The sequence below is a fragment of the Myxocyprinus asiaticus genome, chromosome 3 (assembly GCF_019703515.2).
Source record: "Myxocyprinus asiaticus isolate MX2 ecotype Aquarium Trade chromosome 3, UBuf_Myxa_2, whole genome shotgun sequence".
NCBI classification, from domain to species: domain Eukaryota; kingdom Metazoa; phylum Chordata; class Actinopteri; order Cypriniformes; family Catostomidae; genus Myxocyprinus; species Myxocyprinus asiaticus.
In genome coordinates this window covers 15,566,639-15,586,358 of record NC_059346.1, presented here as the reverse complement: position 1 = coordinate 15,586,358, position 19,720 = coordinate 15,566,639, and the positions used below count along the sequence as shown (strand labels likewise).

Here is a 19,720-nt window from a genome sequence, read left to right as displayed (position 1 = left end):
GTCGTCCTTTTTTAATATGTTCCTAGTATTTTACACTACGGGTACATGGCGGTGTGTTCTACATATCATATAGTAGCTACTTAACCCTATGGGCATAAAATGTTCAGAACAGAAAACTAGCAGCATACTGCACAGTCTATTACTAAATACTACTTTTTAAATAGTACGTGACAGTATACATAGTTCAAACAGCAGCATGCTACATGGATGTCACGTGACCTCGTTAAGCGCATGTTTAAACCTGCCAGTTACCATTTTTTAATTAAAAAGTTATTTTTAACCCAATAATAAACAAAACCGCAACTCTTGGCTGTGCAATTAAATAATGAATCAACAAAAAGATCTGGTGGATGGAAATGGAAGGTGTACTCCCTTGTAAACTGCACATTTTGGCAAACGTATTAGGTAATCCAAGTATAATGAGCATGGAGAGTATACGTACTATATATTGGAGAAATAGCCACGGCCACCACCTAGTTCTTAAAACAACAGCGCCTCCCTGTGGCTGTTTAGACGCTAAGGAAAAATTAGTGGATTATTATTGACAAAAGAGTAAATAAAAACATTCAATACTTATTTGCTCATTTTTATTCATGAAACAGTGTAAGAAATTCAGTGATGTAGTGGTTATAATTTTGTACATGTCAGTACCTTAGATAAGTGTAGAAAAATGCTTTTAACATTCTACAAACATTTGTGATCTACAAATCCACATTATCCCAACATCTGTTGATCTCTTCAAATCTATACATAATGAAAAATATATCCAGATTTTAATTTAAACATTTGTGATCAAAGTTAGAATGACATTTTCAAACATCCTCCCAAAACGTCATTAGTTCCAATCTGCGACTGCAGACGTTTTGATTACAGACCTTTTCAAAAATGGGTCAGAAACCCTGAAATGGCCGGTCAAGATCCAGCATTACAATCTCACTTATTTCACTCAGTGAGAGATCAACTTCAGCGCAGGTTTAGATACATAGAAAAAAAAACTCTTGTTGTGCCTTGGAACATAAGGTGTGTCCATGACTGTGGAATGAACTACTCCAGTTTTTCTTTAAATAGCTGATGTAGCAAGTAGCTACAATATAGAAAAGCATTCCCAGGAAACCACACATGGAAAACCAAATCAGAACTCAGAAACTAGTTATTTTCTTTCATAACAGTTTTTTCACTCTCTGTCTTTGGGTTATGGAGTTACAGAGGTCATGACCTCAAGTGCTAGTGGTACAGAAACAATCATATATTATTTTACTGGAAAGGGACTGAGTGCACATAAGCATAGGGGGCAGTTTAGTTCAACAATGCTTGATTTACCTTCCTAGAGTTCAAGGTAGTTCCAATAACTGCAAAATACTTACAACCACCCATATTAGATTGACATAAATGGGTAAAAAAGAAAAGAAAAAAGCTTATTTTAGGATCATAACAGATTTCTTTTTCAATGTGACATTATTTTTATGACAATTAAGAAAAATGTCACACAAATTCTCATTACTTAATGCACTGTAAATGTAATTTTTTTATTTTTTTTTTAAATTCCCATTATTCTCAATGGCTAGTCCACAAAAATACATTTTCGGGTAAAAACACATTGATTTTGCTATGTTTATGTCTTTCATTCACACTGGAACAGCATTTTCCTCCACTGCAAAGGAGACTTTCATGAAAAATTACAATGTTCGGAAACTGAAAACGGTTTTCAAATAAAAATGTAATATTCTCGTTAAGTTATCATGGAACTAGTTACAATGCAAAAAATCTTAATGATCCTAAAATAGGCTTCATTTTCTTTTTTGTACTTCATTTCAAGGAAAATATAATTTCTATCTTTTGATTTTGAGGTGAACTAAGAGCCGACACGTTTATGAAAGGTTTTGTGAGATTCAGCCATAAACGCTTTTAAAATCCTTGCGATCTTCAAAATACTTAATGATCAATGCAATGCGTTGCTACACTGGGAATTTACAGTATTAACCACTTCATCAAACTCATAACTCAGTCAATATGTGTTGCATTAAATCACTGTGGAAATGAATCTGACAGTTGTGCCTGACTACTGGGGAAACTTCCATCAGGGAAATTTGTCATCCAGTGGTAGGCACTCAAATAGGTTTTGAGTTAAATGGTTAAATCAACAATAAACCATCCCATTTAGTCTGTTTGAAAGACAGAAGGAAAAAAAAGTGTCACTCGGCCTCGGAAAGAAGTTCAAGATATATGAAATGTACCTGTTCCCTTAACAGCACTCTGCAGTTCAAGAATGCCTCAATGTCTGCATGCCATGACAATCTCTAGAAAGCATACCAGCGTCCATGTTCCCTTTATGCAAAATATATGTTCTGGCTCAATTCTGTAAACTCCAAAAAAAAAAAAAAAAATAAAATAAAAAAAAAAAGTTCCAGCCCATGTTGGCAGCTGTTGCCATTGGATTAGGTCCTGTTGTTATCCTGGTTCTCAGAGGCAATGCCACTCACTCCATAAGTCCTTACAAACTTCTGCTGAAGTTCATCCAGCTCAGACGGTAGAGGGATACCCAACTCCTGATTCAGAGTTAATGCCTCGAAACAGTCCTCCAACTTCTGAAAAGCTGGCCTGAGGAAGAAAGAAAGAGGGAGCGGGTAAGAGGAAGTATTCTTACAATAAGGGGGGCAATTTCAGTGGACTTTGCTAATACTGTAGCTTAAATCCATTCTAGGGCTAAAATTATATGCATATTGGTAATATACGACATTTCATTATATGACATTTCAAGCAATGATAGCAATTTTTCTGTAGCTCACCAGCATAGTCTGATAAAAGCATTTGCCAAATGCATAAATGCAAATATAAGCAGTATCTTGCAAAAAATAAAAGCAAGTAATCACTCCCACTGACTGATTAATTGCTCGGCATGTCATATAATTAATTTGATTAAAAAGTTTAATCAATTGACAGCCCTAATTATTATACTGTATATGCAGTACTGTGCAAAATTCTTGGATGTTTCACAAAAACATTCGCCTTAGGATGGTTATTTATATCTTCAGCTTTAGTTTTTCAATAGGAAATTAAATATTATACTCCAAAACATTCCTTTTGCATATCAAATTTAATAGATGAACAGGGAGCCCTGCAACAGATGGCACAGAACCACCCACTGAACAAAGAGTCAGGGATTGCATGAAGAGACAGAAGCAATTGAGAGAGCCTAAATAGACAGAAGAACTGTGGTGAATTCTCCAAGAAGCTTGGAACATCCCATCTGCCAAAAACCAAGAAAAACTGTGTCCAGGTGTACCTAGGAGAATCGGTGCTGTTTTGAAGGCAAAGGTGGTCACACCAAATATCGATTTAGCTTTTTTATGTTTACTGGACTTAGTATAATGTCAATTAGAGAAAACTATTTATGCCATTATTATTTAAGACATCCTCACTATGCAACATTTTTTACAAGTGCCTAAAACTTTTGCACAGTATTGTTTATATAAATATATATATTAAACAAGAGACTATATAGAATATTTGTTCTTTTAAAAATTAATCTGTCACATCGCATGACTATTTAACTGAACTGCAAATCTAGATGTTGGGGAAAAAAAAAAAAAAAAAAAGGTTAAATTACATAATACAACTTATTACTGTCAACTACCAATGTACACATGCCACTACATAAATATATACATAAGGGAAATTATGACAAAGTAGAGGATTCCACAATCAAATCCTTGAAGTTGGCAAGTTATCTAGTGTTTTTTTTTTTTTTTAGTAGTATCACCTGTGTGTGAGAGTTCAAGGGTCTGTTCTCCACTACACTTAAGCACTGGACTGGACTAGGGATCAACAAAATGCTCAAATAGACTCAACTGTGACATCAGTGATTTTACTCACCTGTTAAGAACAGTTATTACTGGAGAGGAAATAATGATAGTTGTTAAAGGGATTCCTACTAATATTACAGAGTAAAAATGAAGGTATTTAGCAGACATTTTTATCCAAAGTGACTTGCATGGCATTAATTACAGGTACAATCCCGCTAGAGGTTAAGTGTCTTGCTCAAGGACACAATGGTGGTAATTCATGGATCTCCCTTGCAGGGTTCAAACCTACCAACTTTTCGGTAACTAAATCAGACTGTATATCATAAGGCCACATCACCCCCAGGTAAATGTTCATTTAACATCTGTTCAACTTCTACCATCACTGCTGAAGAGACAAGTACAGTTGTCAGATCCGTGGCAAAATCAAATCTGTGGCCACCTACCGGTTGTCAGGGGTGAGGTCACAACAGGCCACAGCCAATGGGAAGAAAGCAGGAGGACAATCCTCAGGAAGGAATTTCTCTATGAACTTTGGCACATTGAGCCCAAAATCCAGCGTTCTTGGAAGACACTCAGGATCTGCATTTACCTGTCCTATAATCTGTAGCACAGGAAGAAAAAAAAAAAAAAAAAGTCCAAATGGAGGAAAAAAAGAGAAAGAAAAATTATGAAACCTTCAAGATTCCTCTTACATAACAGATAGAACAGAAAATGAAATGTGGCACTTGTGACTCCAACCAGTTGAACATTTTATTTCAGTATTCAGTATTTCTGACATTCAAATGCAATCGCTTAAATAATGACAGTGTGCGAAAGAGCACATGCTGTCCTTGTAAATCTGGCACAACAAAAGTGTCTTACCTCACAAAGCACAATGCCAAAGGAGAATATGTCTACCTTCTCATCATAGCGTTTGCCTGTTTACACACAGACAAAAGACACCCATCAGGAAAAACAAGTCTGCAAAACTTGTACAGCTGTTCTCAAAAACACTTTTGTTTATTGAAGATGATGCCAATGAACTGGAACACAATATTATCAGAAAGTAATAAAGGCGTTAATACCTTAGGCACTGATTATGCATAAGACATGTCAACAAGTTGCAGCCAAACTGCTACTATACAGTTGCAATAAAAATTATTCAACCCCCCTGACCAGCAATACATTCTGGTGATGTGAATTAAAACACATCAACTAAAACCTCAGTAAACAGTCAAAGTAAGTTTTTAATACACATTTGAGTGATTTTGAGAACAAAGAATTCAGTTTACCCAAATTTTAAAATAAAAAAATAACTAATTCTCTCCACAAATGTCATGTCAAAAATATTCAACCCCCAAAGTCAATCATTTGTGGAGCATCCTTTATCCTTAATAACAGTAAATAAATGTTTCAGGTAAGTATTCTCAGGCTTCAGACACCTCTCTATTAGAATTTTTACACATTTCTCATGAGCAAAAGCTTCCAGCTCATTGACATTCTTTGGTTTCTGTGTTGCCACTGCTTCCTTGAAATCCCAACAAATGTTTGCAATGGGATTTTAATGATGGACTGAAAGGGCCATTTAAGGACATTCCACGACCTATCCCTGAACCAGATTTTGGACAACTTGGATGTATCCTTGATGTTATTGTCTTGCTGGAAAGTCCAGTGATCACCGAGCTTCAATTTACACACTGAAGGCATCACATTTTTCATGCCAAAATGGCCTGATATGTGAAAGAATCCATGGTGTCAGTCACATAGTAAGGATAGCAGTTTCCTGCAGCCGCAAAACACCCCCATAACAGGACTGACCCACCTCCATGCTTGACTGTGGGGATGGTGTCGTTCTTGTCATCACCTTGTCATCTTACTCCAGACGTACTGCTGACCCATGGGTCTAAAACTCATTTTCAGTTTAGTGTCTACATCTATAAAACTTTCTTCCAGGACTCCACAGGTCTTTCCTAATTACTTCTTGAATATTCAAGTCAACATTTCCCTTGGTGAAGTTTTGCTTTCTTCCACACCCCAAGAAGGTTGCTGTTGTACCATATTTAAAAAATATATGAATGGTGCTGCCAACTTTGTCTATTGGAAATGTACTTTTAGCCATGACCTTTCTTGTGTAATGAAATAATCTCCTCTATTAGCTTTTGAGACTGCTTATTTTTAATTGCATTTTTTGTATAGAAATACATTTTTGCTTACAACGCTAAACTTAAATTTTAAAACTTAAAAAAGTGCCATTGCAGACTGATGACTTAATTTTGTTTTAAAGCAATTACTTGTGTAGCCTTACATATTTAAGGAACAGCTACATGCTGGGGGGGGGGGGGGGAGTGATTGCAACTGTATTTGGTTACTTGTCAAATAGTTGATGCATTTTATTAAAAGTAACTTACAGTGCAGTAATTACAGGCACAAGTTTCCCTGTAGCAATCCTGAGGTTAGGTGCTTTTTGTTGATTTTCTGGGATTTTTTGCACATAAAATTGATTTTTAACCCTGGGTTAACTTTTCCCATTTTTCACACCATGATTTACCTTGGGTAACTAGTTAATCCTGGGTAGTTATGTTGCAAAAATTACACTTTAACCTTTGTAAAACCAGGGCCACTGTCATGTTTTGCATAATTGTGAGGTTTATAACATTAATTGGACAAGTACAGCACAGAACGAGCACTATATACCTTTGATAGCGCAATTTTAGCCCCATGCTGGGATAGGCCTTTATAACCCAGGGTTAGAGTAGCCTAAGCCTTTTGTATGAGGTAACTGATCTGGGACTGAACCTACAACCTTTGTGTTACCAGCCCAGATCTTTGGGGCACAAACACTGGCAACTTTCACAAATTCAATACATGATCACGACAGCAAAGTCTGAACTAAAGTCTATTGAAAAGCACTAACATAAATGTAATTCTTCTCACCATTGAGCATCTCTGGGGCCATCCAGTAAGGGTTCCCTACCACCGTGTAACGTTTCTTGCGGTCAGTGCGTCTGAATAGTCTTTTCTTATTGGTAGGCTTATCAGGAGGCGGCTGCTTGACCTTTTCCTCCATGATAAGACGAGAGAGACCAAAATCTGCCACCACAACGGTGTTGTCCTGCAGGGGTCAGACAAGTAGAGCAAAGATGAATAGACAGAATAGATTTAATGTGCTACAATTAGGATACAAGTTAATTGGTAAAAAAGAGCAACAAAAAAACAAAAATAAAAGTAAACCAAAACAAAATCAAAAACAAAGAAACAAAAAACAAATAACAAAGCAAACCAAAACAAAAAGCAAAATCAAACAAAACAAAGCCAACCAGTCCCCCCCCCCATTCTTATCAGAGTGACCAACCACAAGTTAAACAATCCTCAAGTGTGAACTGACCCCTCTCCCACCTGCTCAAGTGTTTTTGCGCAAGTTGTTTTTGGGTTCTTGTCTACTTTAGCCTTATTGTTTGTGCTGACACAAGCCAGAAAGCTATTGCTGATTATGAAAACCTGTTTCTTGGTTCTTCGCTCTAAAGCAAGGGCAAATAAATCTAGACTTTGATCTAAGCTGATATATGGCATGGGTGAAGTTAAGGGAAATGTTCTCATATACCAATTTGACCAGACAGTTGTGCGAGTTGAGATCTCGGTGTATGATGCTCATTGAATGCAGATATGCCTAAAAAGATAAGAAAATAATAGATCAATGTGAGAAAACAGAAATAACTCATCGTGGCCGCAGCAGGTTAGGACAAAAACTCAGATTAACACAGAAAAGTTATTAGCACTTTTATTGCGCTTTATAGTGCCACGCCTTTAGATTAATCTTTTAACAAGACTAATGCATATGGGAACAACGTGTCAATAGTGGCTTGAGTATGTTTAATTACATTTAAACCTTACATGAGCATTAATGCTTTATATCACCATTTCTGATCCAAATGTGCTTGAAATATTACACAATATGAGCTGTTGTTGTACTGGGAATATTACTATATGTGTGCAGACCCAAGAGATCACTCACCATTCCAGTTGCAACGCTCTTTGCAAAACTAACTCTCTGTTCCCATGGGAATGGATCCTGTGGAAAGAGCGACAGAGGAAGATAGACAGAGAGAGTGAGAAAGAGAGAGAAGATGAATTTCTGGCTTAGTTTCTGACCACACTATTATACAAAGCAGTGTGACAGCACGCTATGCTGTCCGTGAGTAAGAGAGGAAATCGTTACATAATGGCAGCCACTTATTACAGACACGAATAACAAGCAGACTTCTATAGAAATTGTTATAGTGTACTAAAGAGATACAAAGAGAGAGAGAGAGATAGGCATCTCCCTGTATCTCATCTGTTATTCGTACGTTTGGTGTTGAAACCGATATTTTGAAGCAAAATCAGTGGGTGATCTGGAAAACATTCCCTCTAGAATCCCTCACCTGGAAACACTTCTTACCTCCTTTATCTCTCATGCCATGCAACAACACGGCTGCATTTTCACTCTCTCATTTCACCAACTGTTTAAAGTGTGTTTTCCAGCCCCTATTCCCTGTCCCTCTTCTTTAATCTTTGAAAAGTTCATCTCGGGTGAGTCGAGACAGTCACAAATATTAACACACTAACAGATGATTTACTGTGGAAGGAAAGGGAATTCTAAACTAGGACGCACCGTGTCTCTGATAAAATCCTTCAGAGTGCCTCCCTCAATGAACTCCGTTATCAGATTGAGTCGCTTGTCTTTGTACAGAACACCGATGAACTTCAAAACATGTGGGTGATCAAGACTTCTCATCACTTTAACCTGAATGAGAGAGAAACAGAAATACTAATTGATAAGATTCTTGAAGTGATACATACTAAATAAAGACTGGATAAATTTGGCCTAAGTCTCTTTTCCTCTAAAGAAAATCACAAACCCTAAAGCATGGTGCCAAATAGCTCTGCTTTATCTTCTGTTTAAATCACACCCTGATATTGACCCAGACCAGACAACATAGTGAGACGAAGGAAAAGATTAAGTGGTAATCAGATGGAAGAATGAAAAACAGCCATAAAAAAAGTAGAGGGAATATCATCTTACCTCCTTTAGGAATGTTTTCTGTGTCTCTTCATCACAGCGGATCAGCTCCTTCATGACCATCACCTCACCTGTGGCTTTATGAGTCACCTACAGAAAGAAGACACAGTATTAGGGTTGTTAGAACAAATTCAGAACCGATCCCATTTTTGAAAAAAATACCAGAACTGAATGATTTACAGTGCATCCGGAAAGTATTCACAGCGCTTCACTTTTTCCACATTTTGTTATGTTACAGCCTTATTCCAAAGGCAAATTTATAAAATAAAAAAATAAAAATAAAAATAAAAAAACAAAACAAAAAAAACACATGTACATAAGTATTCATAGCCTTTGCCATGACACTCAAAATTGAGCTCAGGTATATCCTGTTTCCACTGATCATCCTTGAGATGTTTCTACAACTTGATTGGAGTCCACCTGTGGTAAATTCAGTTGATTGGACATGATTTGGAAAGGCACACACCTGTCTATATAAGATCCCACAGTTAACAGTGCATGTCAGAGCACAAACCAAGCCATGAAGTCCAAGGAATTGTCTGTAGACCGGCGAGACAGGATTGTATTGAGGCACAGATCTGGGGAAGGGTACAGAAAAATTTCTGCAGCATTGAAGGTCCCAATGAGCACAGTAGCCTCCATCATCCGTAAATGGAAGTTTGGAACCACCAGGACTCTTCCAAGAGCTGGCCGCCCGGCCAAATGGAGCGATCGGGGGAGAAGGGCCTTAGTCAGGGTGGTGACCAAGAACCCGATGGTCACTCTGACAGAGCTCCAGCGTTTCTCTGTGGAGAGAGGAGACCCTTCCAGAAGAACAACCATCTCTGCAGCACTCCACCAATCAGGCCTGTATGGTAGAGTGGCCAGACGGAAGCCACTCCTCAGTAAAAACCACATGACAGCCCACCTGGAGTTTGCCAAAAGGCACCTGAAGGACTCTCAGACCATGAGAAACAAAATTATCTGGTCTGATGAAACAATGATTGAACTCTTGGCCTGAATGGCAAGCGTCATGTCTGGAGGAAACCAGGCACCGCTCATCACCTGGCCAATACCATCCCTAAGTGAAACATGGTGGTGACAGCATCATGCTGTGGGGATGTTTTTCAGCGGCAGGAACTGGGACACTAGTCAGGATCGAGGGAAAGATGAATGCAGCAATGTACAGAGACATCCTTGATGAAATCTGCTCCAGAGCGCTCTGGACCTCAGACTGGGGCGAAGGTTCATCTTCCAACAGGACAACGACCCTAAGCACACAGCCAAGATAACAAAGGAGTGGCTATGGGACAACTCTGTGAATGTCCTTGAGTGGCCCAGCCAGAGACCAGACTTGAACCCGACTGAACATCTCTGGAGAGATCTGAAAATGGCTGTGCACCGACGCTCCCCATCCAACCTGATGGAGCTTGAGAGGTCCTGCAAAGAAGAATGGGAGAAACTGCCCAAAAATAGGTGTGCCAAGCTTGTAGCATCATACTCAAAAAGACTTGAGGCTGTAATTGGTGCCAAAGATGCTTCAACAAAGTATTGAGCAAAGGCTGTGAATACTTATGTACATGTGATTTTATTTCCCGTTTTTTATTTAATAAATTTGCAAAGATTTCAAACAAACTTCTATCACGTTGTCATTATGGGGTATTGTTTGTAGAATTTTGAGGAAAATAATTTAATCCATTTTGGAATAAGGCTGTAACATAACAAAATGTGGAAAAAGTGAAGCGCTGTGAATACTTTCCGGATGCACTGTATGACGTTCTGCTCCATGAATGTGTCTTAAACATCTGCATTCTTCTTCTGATGCAAACAGAGCACTGTACTAAAATGCTTTTATACCATGTACCAGCATACGTGACCAGCATAGTCTGATTCTTAAAATAAATGACTAATGAGCAGTTTTTTTTAAACAAATTGGTCAAAAAGACTAACAAATCATAAGTTATCGGTTTGAGACGGTCTAATAAATCCTTAACGGAATAGTTTTGAAACTACAATTTATTCCAATGGAATGTGAATGATTAAGAATGGTTCAGTTCTTTGCGATTCACATCTGTACACAGTATGAGGAAGTGAAGATCAGCTCTGTGAACTAAGGTTATTCAAAACCAGTGTCCTACATCCTATTCACTGCAATACACAGGAAAATGAGTGGTAGCACAAATGGGAAAATGTTGTTATGCATTAGCTCACCTTGATGGCCTGTCCAAAGAAGCCCTTTCCAAGGATTTCTCCGTGAATGAGGTCACAGGGACGGAAGATACGATGAGAGCAGCTGGAGGTGGAGCGGAGGGATTCAGAGCGCCCGATATCCCGGGTCAAGACCGGGGGGTCTTTAGGAGATGCAGAGACTGGAGACTTGCAGGTGCTGTTGCTACGTCTACAACACACAGACAGCAGTATTAATTCTGTTTAAACTCAAGTATATTATATATATATACATACGCACGCACACACACACACGCACGCACGCGGCCAAAAGTTTGGAATAATGTTTAGATTTTGCTGTTTCGGAAGGAAATTGGTACTTTAATTCACCAAAGTGGCATTCAACTGATCACATAGTATAGTCAGGACATTACTGATGTAAAAAACAGCACCATCACTATTTGAAAAATTCATTTTGATCAAATCTAGACAGGCCCCATTTCCAGTAGTCATCACCCCAATACCTTATACTTGAGTAATCATGCTAAATTGCTAATTTGGTACCAGAAAATCACTTGCCATTATATCAAACACAGTTAAAAGCTATCTGATTCGTTAAATGTAGCTTAACATTGTGTTTGTTTTTGAGTTGCCACAGTATGCAATAGACTGCCATGTCTTAAGGTCAATTTTAGGTCAAAAATGGCAAAAAAAGAAACAGCTTTCTCTATAAACTCATCAGTCAATCATTGTTTTGAGGAATGAAGCCTATACAATGCTTGAAACAGCCAAAAAAACTGAAGATTTCATACAAAGGTGTACACTACAGTCTTAAAAGACAAAGGACAACTGGCTCTAACAAGGACAGAAAGAGATGTGGAAGGCCAGATGTACAACTAAACAAGAGGATAAGTACATCAGAGTCTCTAGTTTGAGAAATAGATGCCTCACATGTCCTCAGCTGACAGCTTCATTGAATTATACCCCCTAAACACCAGTTTCATGTACAACAGTTGTGGCGGAATGATCCGTCCCTCCGGCTCATCATCGTCACCCCGCCTCTTAGGGCCGCACTTCAGCCAGGCTCATAACAGGAGTTGGGCAGGAAAGTGAGAAGAGGTGCATAATTAATAAGCCTCGTTCTGACAGTGGTGAATGAAGCACACCTGATGGGAATAATGCTTCATCACCGCTGTCTTTAAAACGCAGAGCTCAACACCAGTTTTATGTACAACAGTAAAGAGAAGACTCAGGGGCATAGGCCTTATGTGATTTACTTAATTACTGTTATTGCCATATCAGCATCCCTGGCTATTTTCATGGCAAGATCAAGGTAGTTTTAAAAGGTAATATACATAATATAGTATATAATACAGTAAGATACAAAATGAACATTATATAAGACCTTTCATTTCAATATTTGATAAAAATATTTAACATTTTCAGACCTTATGGGAAGAAATGCAAAGAAAAAGCCACTTTTGAAACATAAAAACAGAAAGAAATGGTTAGAGTGGGCAAAAAAAACACAGACATTGGACAACAGATAATTGGAAAAGTGTGTTATGGATCTTAACCCCATTGAGCTTTTGTGGGATCAGCTAGACTGTAAGGTGCATGAAAATTGCCCGACAAGACAGCCACATCTATGGCAAGTGCTACAGGAAGTGTGGGGTGAAATGTCACCTGAGTATCTGGACAACTGACAGCTAGAATGCCAAGGATCTGCAAAGCTGTCATTGCTGCACATGGAGGATTTTTTGATGAGAACTCAAGTAGTTTACGTTTTTTTTTTTTCAAATTGTAAAAGTAATTTTTCACGTTATTAATGTTCTGACTATACAGAGTTGAATGCCCCTTTGGTGAATAAAAGTAACAATTTCTTTCCATTAGAACAAAATCTGTACATTATTCAAAAATTTTGGCCACCAGTGTATACAGTCAGAAGTTTACATACACTCAGGTTGAAGTCATTAAAACTCATTTAACCACTCCACAGATATAATATTAGCAAACTATAGTTTTGGCAAGTCATTTAGGACATCTACTTGACATGAGTAATTTTTCCAACAATTGTTTACAGACAGATTGTTTAAATTTAATTGACTATATCACAATTCCAGTGGGTCAAAAGTTTACATACACTAAGTTGACTGTGCCTTTAAGCAGTTGGAAAATTCCAGAAAATGATGTCAAGCCTTTAGACAATTAGCTTCTGATAGGAGGTGTACTGAATTGGAGGTGTACCTGTGGATGTATTTTAAGGCCTACCTTCAAACTCGGTGCCTCTTTGCTTGACATCATGGGAAAATCAAAAGAAATCAGCCAAGACCTTAGAAAAAAAATTTGACCTCTGCAAGTCTGGTTCATCCTTGGGAGCAATTTCCAAATGCCTGAAGGTACCACGTTCATCTGTACAAACAATAGTACACATGTATAAACACCACGGGACCATGCAACCATCATACCGCTCAGGAAGGAGATGCATTCTGTCTCCTAGAGAACGTATTTTGGTGTGAAAAGTGCAAATCAATTCCAGAACAACAGCAAAAGGACCTTGTGAAGATGCTGGAGGAAACAGGTGGACAAGTATCTATATCCACAGTAAAACAAGTCCTATATCGACATAACCTTAGGCTGCTCAGCAAGGAAGAAGCCATTGCTCCAAAACCACCACAAAAAAGCCAGACTACAGTTTGCAAGTGCACATGGGGACTAAGATCTTACTCTTTGGAGAAATGTCCTCTGGTCTGATGAAACAAAAATGTAACTGTTTGTCCATAATGACCATTGTTATGTTTGGAGGAAAAAGGGTGAGGCTTGCAAGCCGAAGAACAACATTCCCACCGTGAAGCATGGGGGTGGCAGCATCATGTTGTGGGGGTGCTTTGCTGCAGGAGGGACTGGTGCACTTCACAAAATAGATGGCATCATGAGGAATTATGTGGATATATTGAAGCAACATCTCAAGACATCAGCCAGGAAGTTAAAGCTCGGTCACAAATGGGTCTTCCAAATGGACAATGGCCACAAGCATACCTACAAATTTGTGCCAAAATGGCTTAAGGACAACAAAGTTAAGGTATTGGAGTGGCCATCACAAAGCCCTGACCTCAATCCGATAGAAAATTTGTGGGCAGAACTGAAAAAGTGTGTGCAAGCAAGGAGGCCTACAAACCTGACTCAGTTACACCAGTTCTGTCTAGACGAATGGGCCAAAATTCCAGCAGCTTATTGTGAGAAGCTTGTGGAAGGCTACCCAAAATATTTGACCCAATTACAAACAATTTAAAGGCAATGCTACCAAATACTAACAAAGTGCATGTAAACTTCTGACCCACTGGAAATGTGATGAAAGAAATAAAAGCTGAAATATATCAATCTCTACTATTATTCTGACATTTCACATTCTTAAAATAAAGTAGTGATCCTAACTGACCTAAGACAGGGAATGTTTTCTACGATTAAATGTCAGGAATTGTGAAAAACAGAGTTTAAATATATTTGGCTAAGGTGTATGCAAACTTCTGACTTCAACTGTGTGTGTGTGTGTGTGTGTGTGTGTGTGTGTGTGTGTGTGTGTGTGTGTATATATATATATATATATATATATATATATATATATATATATATATATATATATATATATATATATATATATATATATATATATATATATAATATACACACACACAGTACTGTGCAAAAGTTTTAGGCACTTGTGAAAAATGTTGCATATTCAGGATGTCTTAAAATAATGCCATAAATAGCTTTCATTTATCAATTAACATCATACAAAGTCCAGTAAACATAAAGCTAAATCAATATTTGGTGTGGCTACCTTTGCCTTTAAAACAGCCCCAATTCTCCTAGGTACACCTGGACACAGTTTTTCTTGGTTGTTGGCAGATAGGATGTACCAAGCTTCTTGGAGAATTCACCACAGTTCTTCTATCTATTTAGGCTCAATTGCTTCTGTCTCTTCATGTAATCCCAGACTGACTCGATGTTCAGTGGGGGGCTCTGTGGGGGCAATGCCATCTCTTGCAGAGCACCCTGCTCTTCTATTCTAGTCTTTTCTATTTGCAAAAGTAATGTTTGGGAGTCTAAATTGTATATTTCCTATTGACACACTAAAGCTGAAGATATTAATAACCATCTTAAGACAAATGTTTTTGTGAAACATCTTAAGTGCCTAAAACTTTTGCACAGTACTGTATATATTCCACCAGACATGGAAATACAGAGATTTTACAAGTTGATATAAATTATATACAGAAATATAACTTTGTAACATCTCTTTATTTCCATGCGCAATGGGTATCGATAAATAAATGCATCTCTTTGCATTATTTACAGGAATGCAGGTGTTCTAACCAGGCGTGGCACAATAAAGCAATAAATGATAAAAGCCATCTTTATGTAATTTTGTCCTACGATGACACGACCAGCAAACGACAAGTCATGGGATATTTTGTTGGTCGCTTGGTTTTTGTTTCTCACATTGCAGTGAGTTGCTTCATCAACAGTGAAATCTCATTGATCTGAAATCCTGCTCCACATAACTGCATATTAAACATAAAATATGTTCTGATTGGCAGTGATTGTGCAGTGTTAAGCAGCATTTTCGCCATTCACCTTTCGCGTCACGTCTGGTAAGGATGCAGTATTAAATGTATTGCACTGAGAAAGTCAATTCTGCATTCTAAATCTTTTTAAGTCCACTGCTAGGACTTGATTGGATGACAAAAGCTACCTGAGGGACCTCCTCTTTAATGTCCCATTGTCCACAGAGTCACTCCGCTCAATCTCAGCATCTGCTGGGGAGGACAGACGCATACGGGACACTGCAGGGACACCCAGCTGGTTACGGGATGAGCCCAGGCGGAGTCGGTCCAGACGCTGTCTGACTGGATCATATTCGATCAACAGCTGCAACGTGTGACTGGTCTGGTGGATGAGATCCTCCACCTGCAACGTCCAATCAGAATTTGAGTTCACAACCACCATTCTTGATAAGCAACAAGAAAAGCTGTAAAATGGCTTTATAAAAAAAAAAAGTTATATATATATATATATATATATATATATATATATATATATATATATATATATATATATATATATATATATATATATATATAAATAAAGAATGTTAACTGGAGCATTTTACACAAGTGCTGTTCACATAGATAACATAGATTTTTCCTCCCGGTCAAAGCTGGTGCCTTTACACACACAAAAATGTCTTGCTAAATGGGGCAAAAGATATGGCCACAATACCAACATTGAATTCCAGATTATGTAATGCATTGAAACTGTGGAATACATTTGAAATGACATTCAATATTTTCAGGCCAACAAATGTGGATACCCAGTAATGAATATCTTACTACATTCCAACAGCTGGACTCCACTATATTTGGCTGTCCAAAGAAGCCCTTTCCGAGGATTGCCCCGTGAATGATCTACATTCTCAAAGTCATTTACTCACTTTCATGTTGTTCCAAACCCATATGACTATTTCTTCTGTTACGTTCTTTTGTTTGACGGAAGAAAGTAATTCGGGTTTGGAACAACATGAGGGTGAGTAAATGATGACAGAATTTTCATTTTAGAATGCAGAGCTTTTAAATTGTTCAATCTATACACACAACCATCCCAACACAGGTATGCATTTAATAGCCAAAATCAAAGACATGAATACATGTGGTATGTTATTTGTAATTAAATTTTTTTATTGATTCTTACAATAAATAAAGCAAAACATATATACATAGAATCAACATTTAAACCCCACAACCACCCCTCACCCCCAACAAACATTCCTGTGGTCACACACAAGTATATACACAAAAAATAAAATAAAATAAAAAAAATAAAATAAAAAAAATAAAAAGCAAAACACACACAGAGACACAGACACACACACAAAAAAAAATATAATAATCATACACATTTAAAACAATACTACTCACTCCACCGCCCCTCCCCGAGAGCCCTCCAAAAACTCCAAATAGTTGCCCCATTTCCTAACAAACAAATCCAAGTTACCCCGTCTTCCAAATGACACCTTCTCAAAAGCGGCCACCCTCCCCATCTCCGTGCACCACTCCCAATATGGGGGCGCTCCAGCTGACCTCCAACCCCTCAAAAGAATCTGCTTGATGATCATCACACATGTCAGAACCCACTCTCCATGTGTCTATTCCCCACATCGATGATCGCCCCATCACCCAAAACACAGAGTCCGGCGCAAAACGAAACCCGAGTGCCCAACACGTCACACACAAAACTCTGAACCTTCAACCAGAACTCCTGGATCTCAACACACCACCAAAAAATATGGGCCATGTCTCCATCCTCCGATTGGCATCGCCAGCAGGTGGGTGTGTCTTTAAGACCAAGCCTATACAATCTAGAGGGGGTCCAATAAAATCTATGTAAAATCTTGAATTGCATAAGGTGCAAGCTTGCATCTCTTGATTTTTTAATCCTAGCCCACACTCCCTCCTCCAATAATCTCCCATAATCTCTTGATAGTAGTTAAAGCTCCGTCCCCATCTCTGAATTCGCAGGGAGTAATACACTGATGCCTCTTGACCTTTTCCAAAATCAGTAATTACCATTCCCAGAGTATCTGCCGCTTTTAGGGGCAAAATAGATTTGGGGTGCTAATCCCAAAAACAGTACAGAGCAGTTGGCGCAGCTGTAAATACCTATAAAACTGAGATCTGGGAATCCCAAAATGTTGAACCAAATTTTTAAAAGATCGCAACACTCCACTCTCATATAGGTCACCGAGCGTATTAACCTCCCTCACAATCCACTCTGACCAGCAGAAAGGGGACGTGTGGTATGTTATTAAAAAAAAACACTGGTTACTATTTTGTTTCAGAGACATCCATAAATCTATTGCAAGCATTTAGCTTTGACAAAAACACTACAAATGGATGAAAACGAAGCACTTAATATATGTGATGTGCATTATAACCAGAGTAACAAGTTAAATGGCAACATCAAAAAACACATCAAAGCCATATAACAAATAGCCTGTTTTTAGGGTGTAGTGCAAATGTCAGTACATGACCATGTTCAAGTAATTATCGTGGTATGAAAGGAGCGTCACTGTATGTACTGGGGCAAGCTATGGTATGAATGTTTATATTCCAAAAGCCAACCGTGCAATTCCTCGTAATTGTTACAATGCTTCAACCCGTTTAACGTTGTCACGATTTCACCGCACCCCTTGGCATCAAAGCTAATATTAAAGCAATACTTTAATAATTCTTTCATCATTTACTCATCTTCATGTTGTTCCAAGCCTGTAGGACTTTGGACTTTTGTGTTTTTCTGCAGAACACAAAATGAGTTATTTATGCCATAATGGCGAAGCTGCTCTTTTCCATACAATGAAAGTAAATGGTGACCATGACTGTCAAGCAAGATTTTCAATGAAAAATTTATTTCAGTCTGTTCCTCACACAAAGCTAATGGATGGCTTTAGAAGACTTGAGTCGCATGGGCTAAATTTATGATGACTTTATGGTGGGATTTAAAAAAATAAAATAAAATCATTTAAAGCCAGCCTCTGGTCCACTCTCTTTGTATGGAAGAGAGCAGATCAAACAATCTGCTAAACAATCGGTCTTCTTTTGTGTTTTTCAAAAGAAAAAAATTCATATGGGTTTGAAACAACATGATGGTAAGTAAATGATGACAGAAGTTTTGGGTGAACTTTCAATTTAACGTGCTGGTGCTAAAATGAAGCATACCTCCTCCTCCATTAGTGTTGTCACAGGCAATCCATTGATCTCCAGGATCCTGTCCCCAACGTGGATGGCATTCCGAACCTCTGGACTAATATGCATCCCTCTGACTCTGTAAGGATAAGATGTTTTGAGTGGGTTACTTCATCAAAGCCAGTTTGAGAATGACAAGAGGTAAATATCACAGTTTCTATTATGGTTTTGCAAACAGGGGAAACAATGAAGAACAACATGGTTTTGCGTGCATGGGGATTAAAACCGAAAACTAGCAGTTTGTGCCCTTAATTCAACACGAGCAGTACTATCACCACAGTTATGCAACACATTCCATGTGGCATTAACAGTGTCTCTGGCATGGGGTGTGGTTGCATTGTGGTGAATCTGGTGAGGTGATAAATAAATTTCTTCAGTAAGCCTCTATTATTCCAAACGTTCCCTTATTTAATCTTCCAAAAGTCTCAAAGTAGAGTGAGTGGGGAATGCATGAAAAGTATTTGTGTTAATTCATGTGTTTATTGGGATGTCTTTACAAGGCCCACGCACAATACCACAAAATTCCACAGAAAACTCAGCAGATTTCAGCAGAATTGGAAGGGCCAACATTGACAAAGTTCTATACATCTCTCGCCCCTTGCGTGTTTATTAATATAAGGGATGGCTCACACAGAAATTAACAATTTTAATTTCTGTGGAACACAAAAGGCGATGTTAGACATTCTTCTAAATTTCTCTTCGTGTTCCACGGAAGTCATAGAGGTTTTGGAGTTACGTGAGGGTAAGTAAATGACAGAATTTCCATTTTTGGATTAACTATACCTTTAATATTATGTCTTATTAGATAATTTCACAGAAATTATACACTTTTGGATGGATCAAATCTAATTTTAAGAGGTCCACAGATTTCCCCCCAAAATCAGCACTGAAAATGCAGAATAATTCCACCCATTCGGTCTTGATCTGCACTT

The 19,720-nt window shown here is 38.1% G+C and overlaps 1 protein-coding gene across 1 annotated transcript in view; it reads right to left on the bottom strand.

Moving 5' to 3' along the window:
- Positions 1-126: 126 nt before the first annotated feature.
- Positions 127-19,720, bottom strand: part of LOC127419720 (LIM domain kinase 2-like) — a 54,816-nt gene continuing 35,222 nt past the window's right edge. The window contains exons 6-16 of the mRNA XM_051661376.1: positions 18,762-18,867; positions 15,743-15,957; positions 11,032-11,218; positions 8,845-8,931; positions 8,434-8,565; positions 7,795-7,851; positions 7,384-7,449; positions 6,717-6,894; positions 4,665-4,720; positions 4,247-4,404; positions 127-2,598 (exon numbers count right to left, since the gene is read on the bottom strand). Coding sequence (XP_051517336.1) covers positions 2,436-2,598; positions 4,247-4,404; positions 4,665-4,720; positions 6,717-6,894; positions 7,384-7,449; positions 7,795-7,851; positions 8,434-8,565; positions 8,845-8,931; positions 11,032-11,218; positions 15,743-15,957; positions 18,762-18,867 — 1,405 coding nt within the window. The 3' untranslated portion in view covers positions 127-2,435. The remainder of the gene's footprint in view (positions 2,599-4,246; positions 4,405-4,664; positions 4,721-6,716; positions 6,895-7,383; positions 7,450-7,794; positions 7,852-8,433; positions 8,566-8,844; positions 8,932-11,031; positions 11,219-15,742; positions 15,958-18,761; positions 18,868-19,720) is intronic.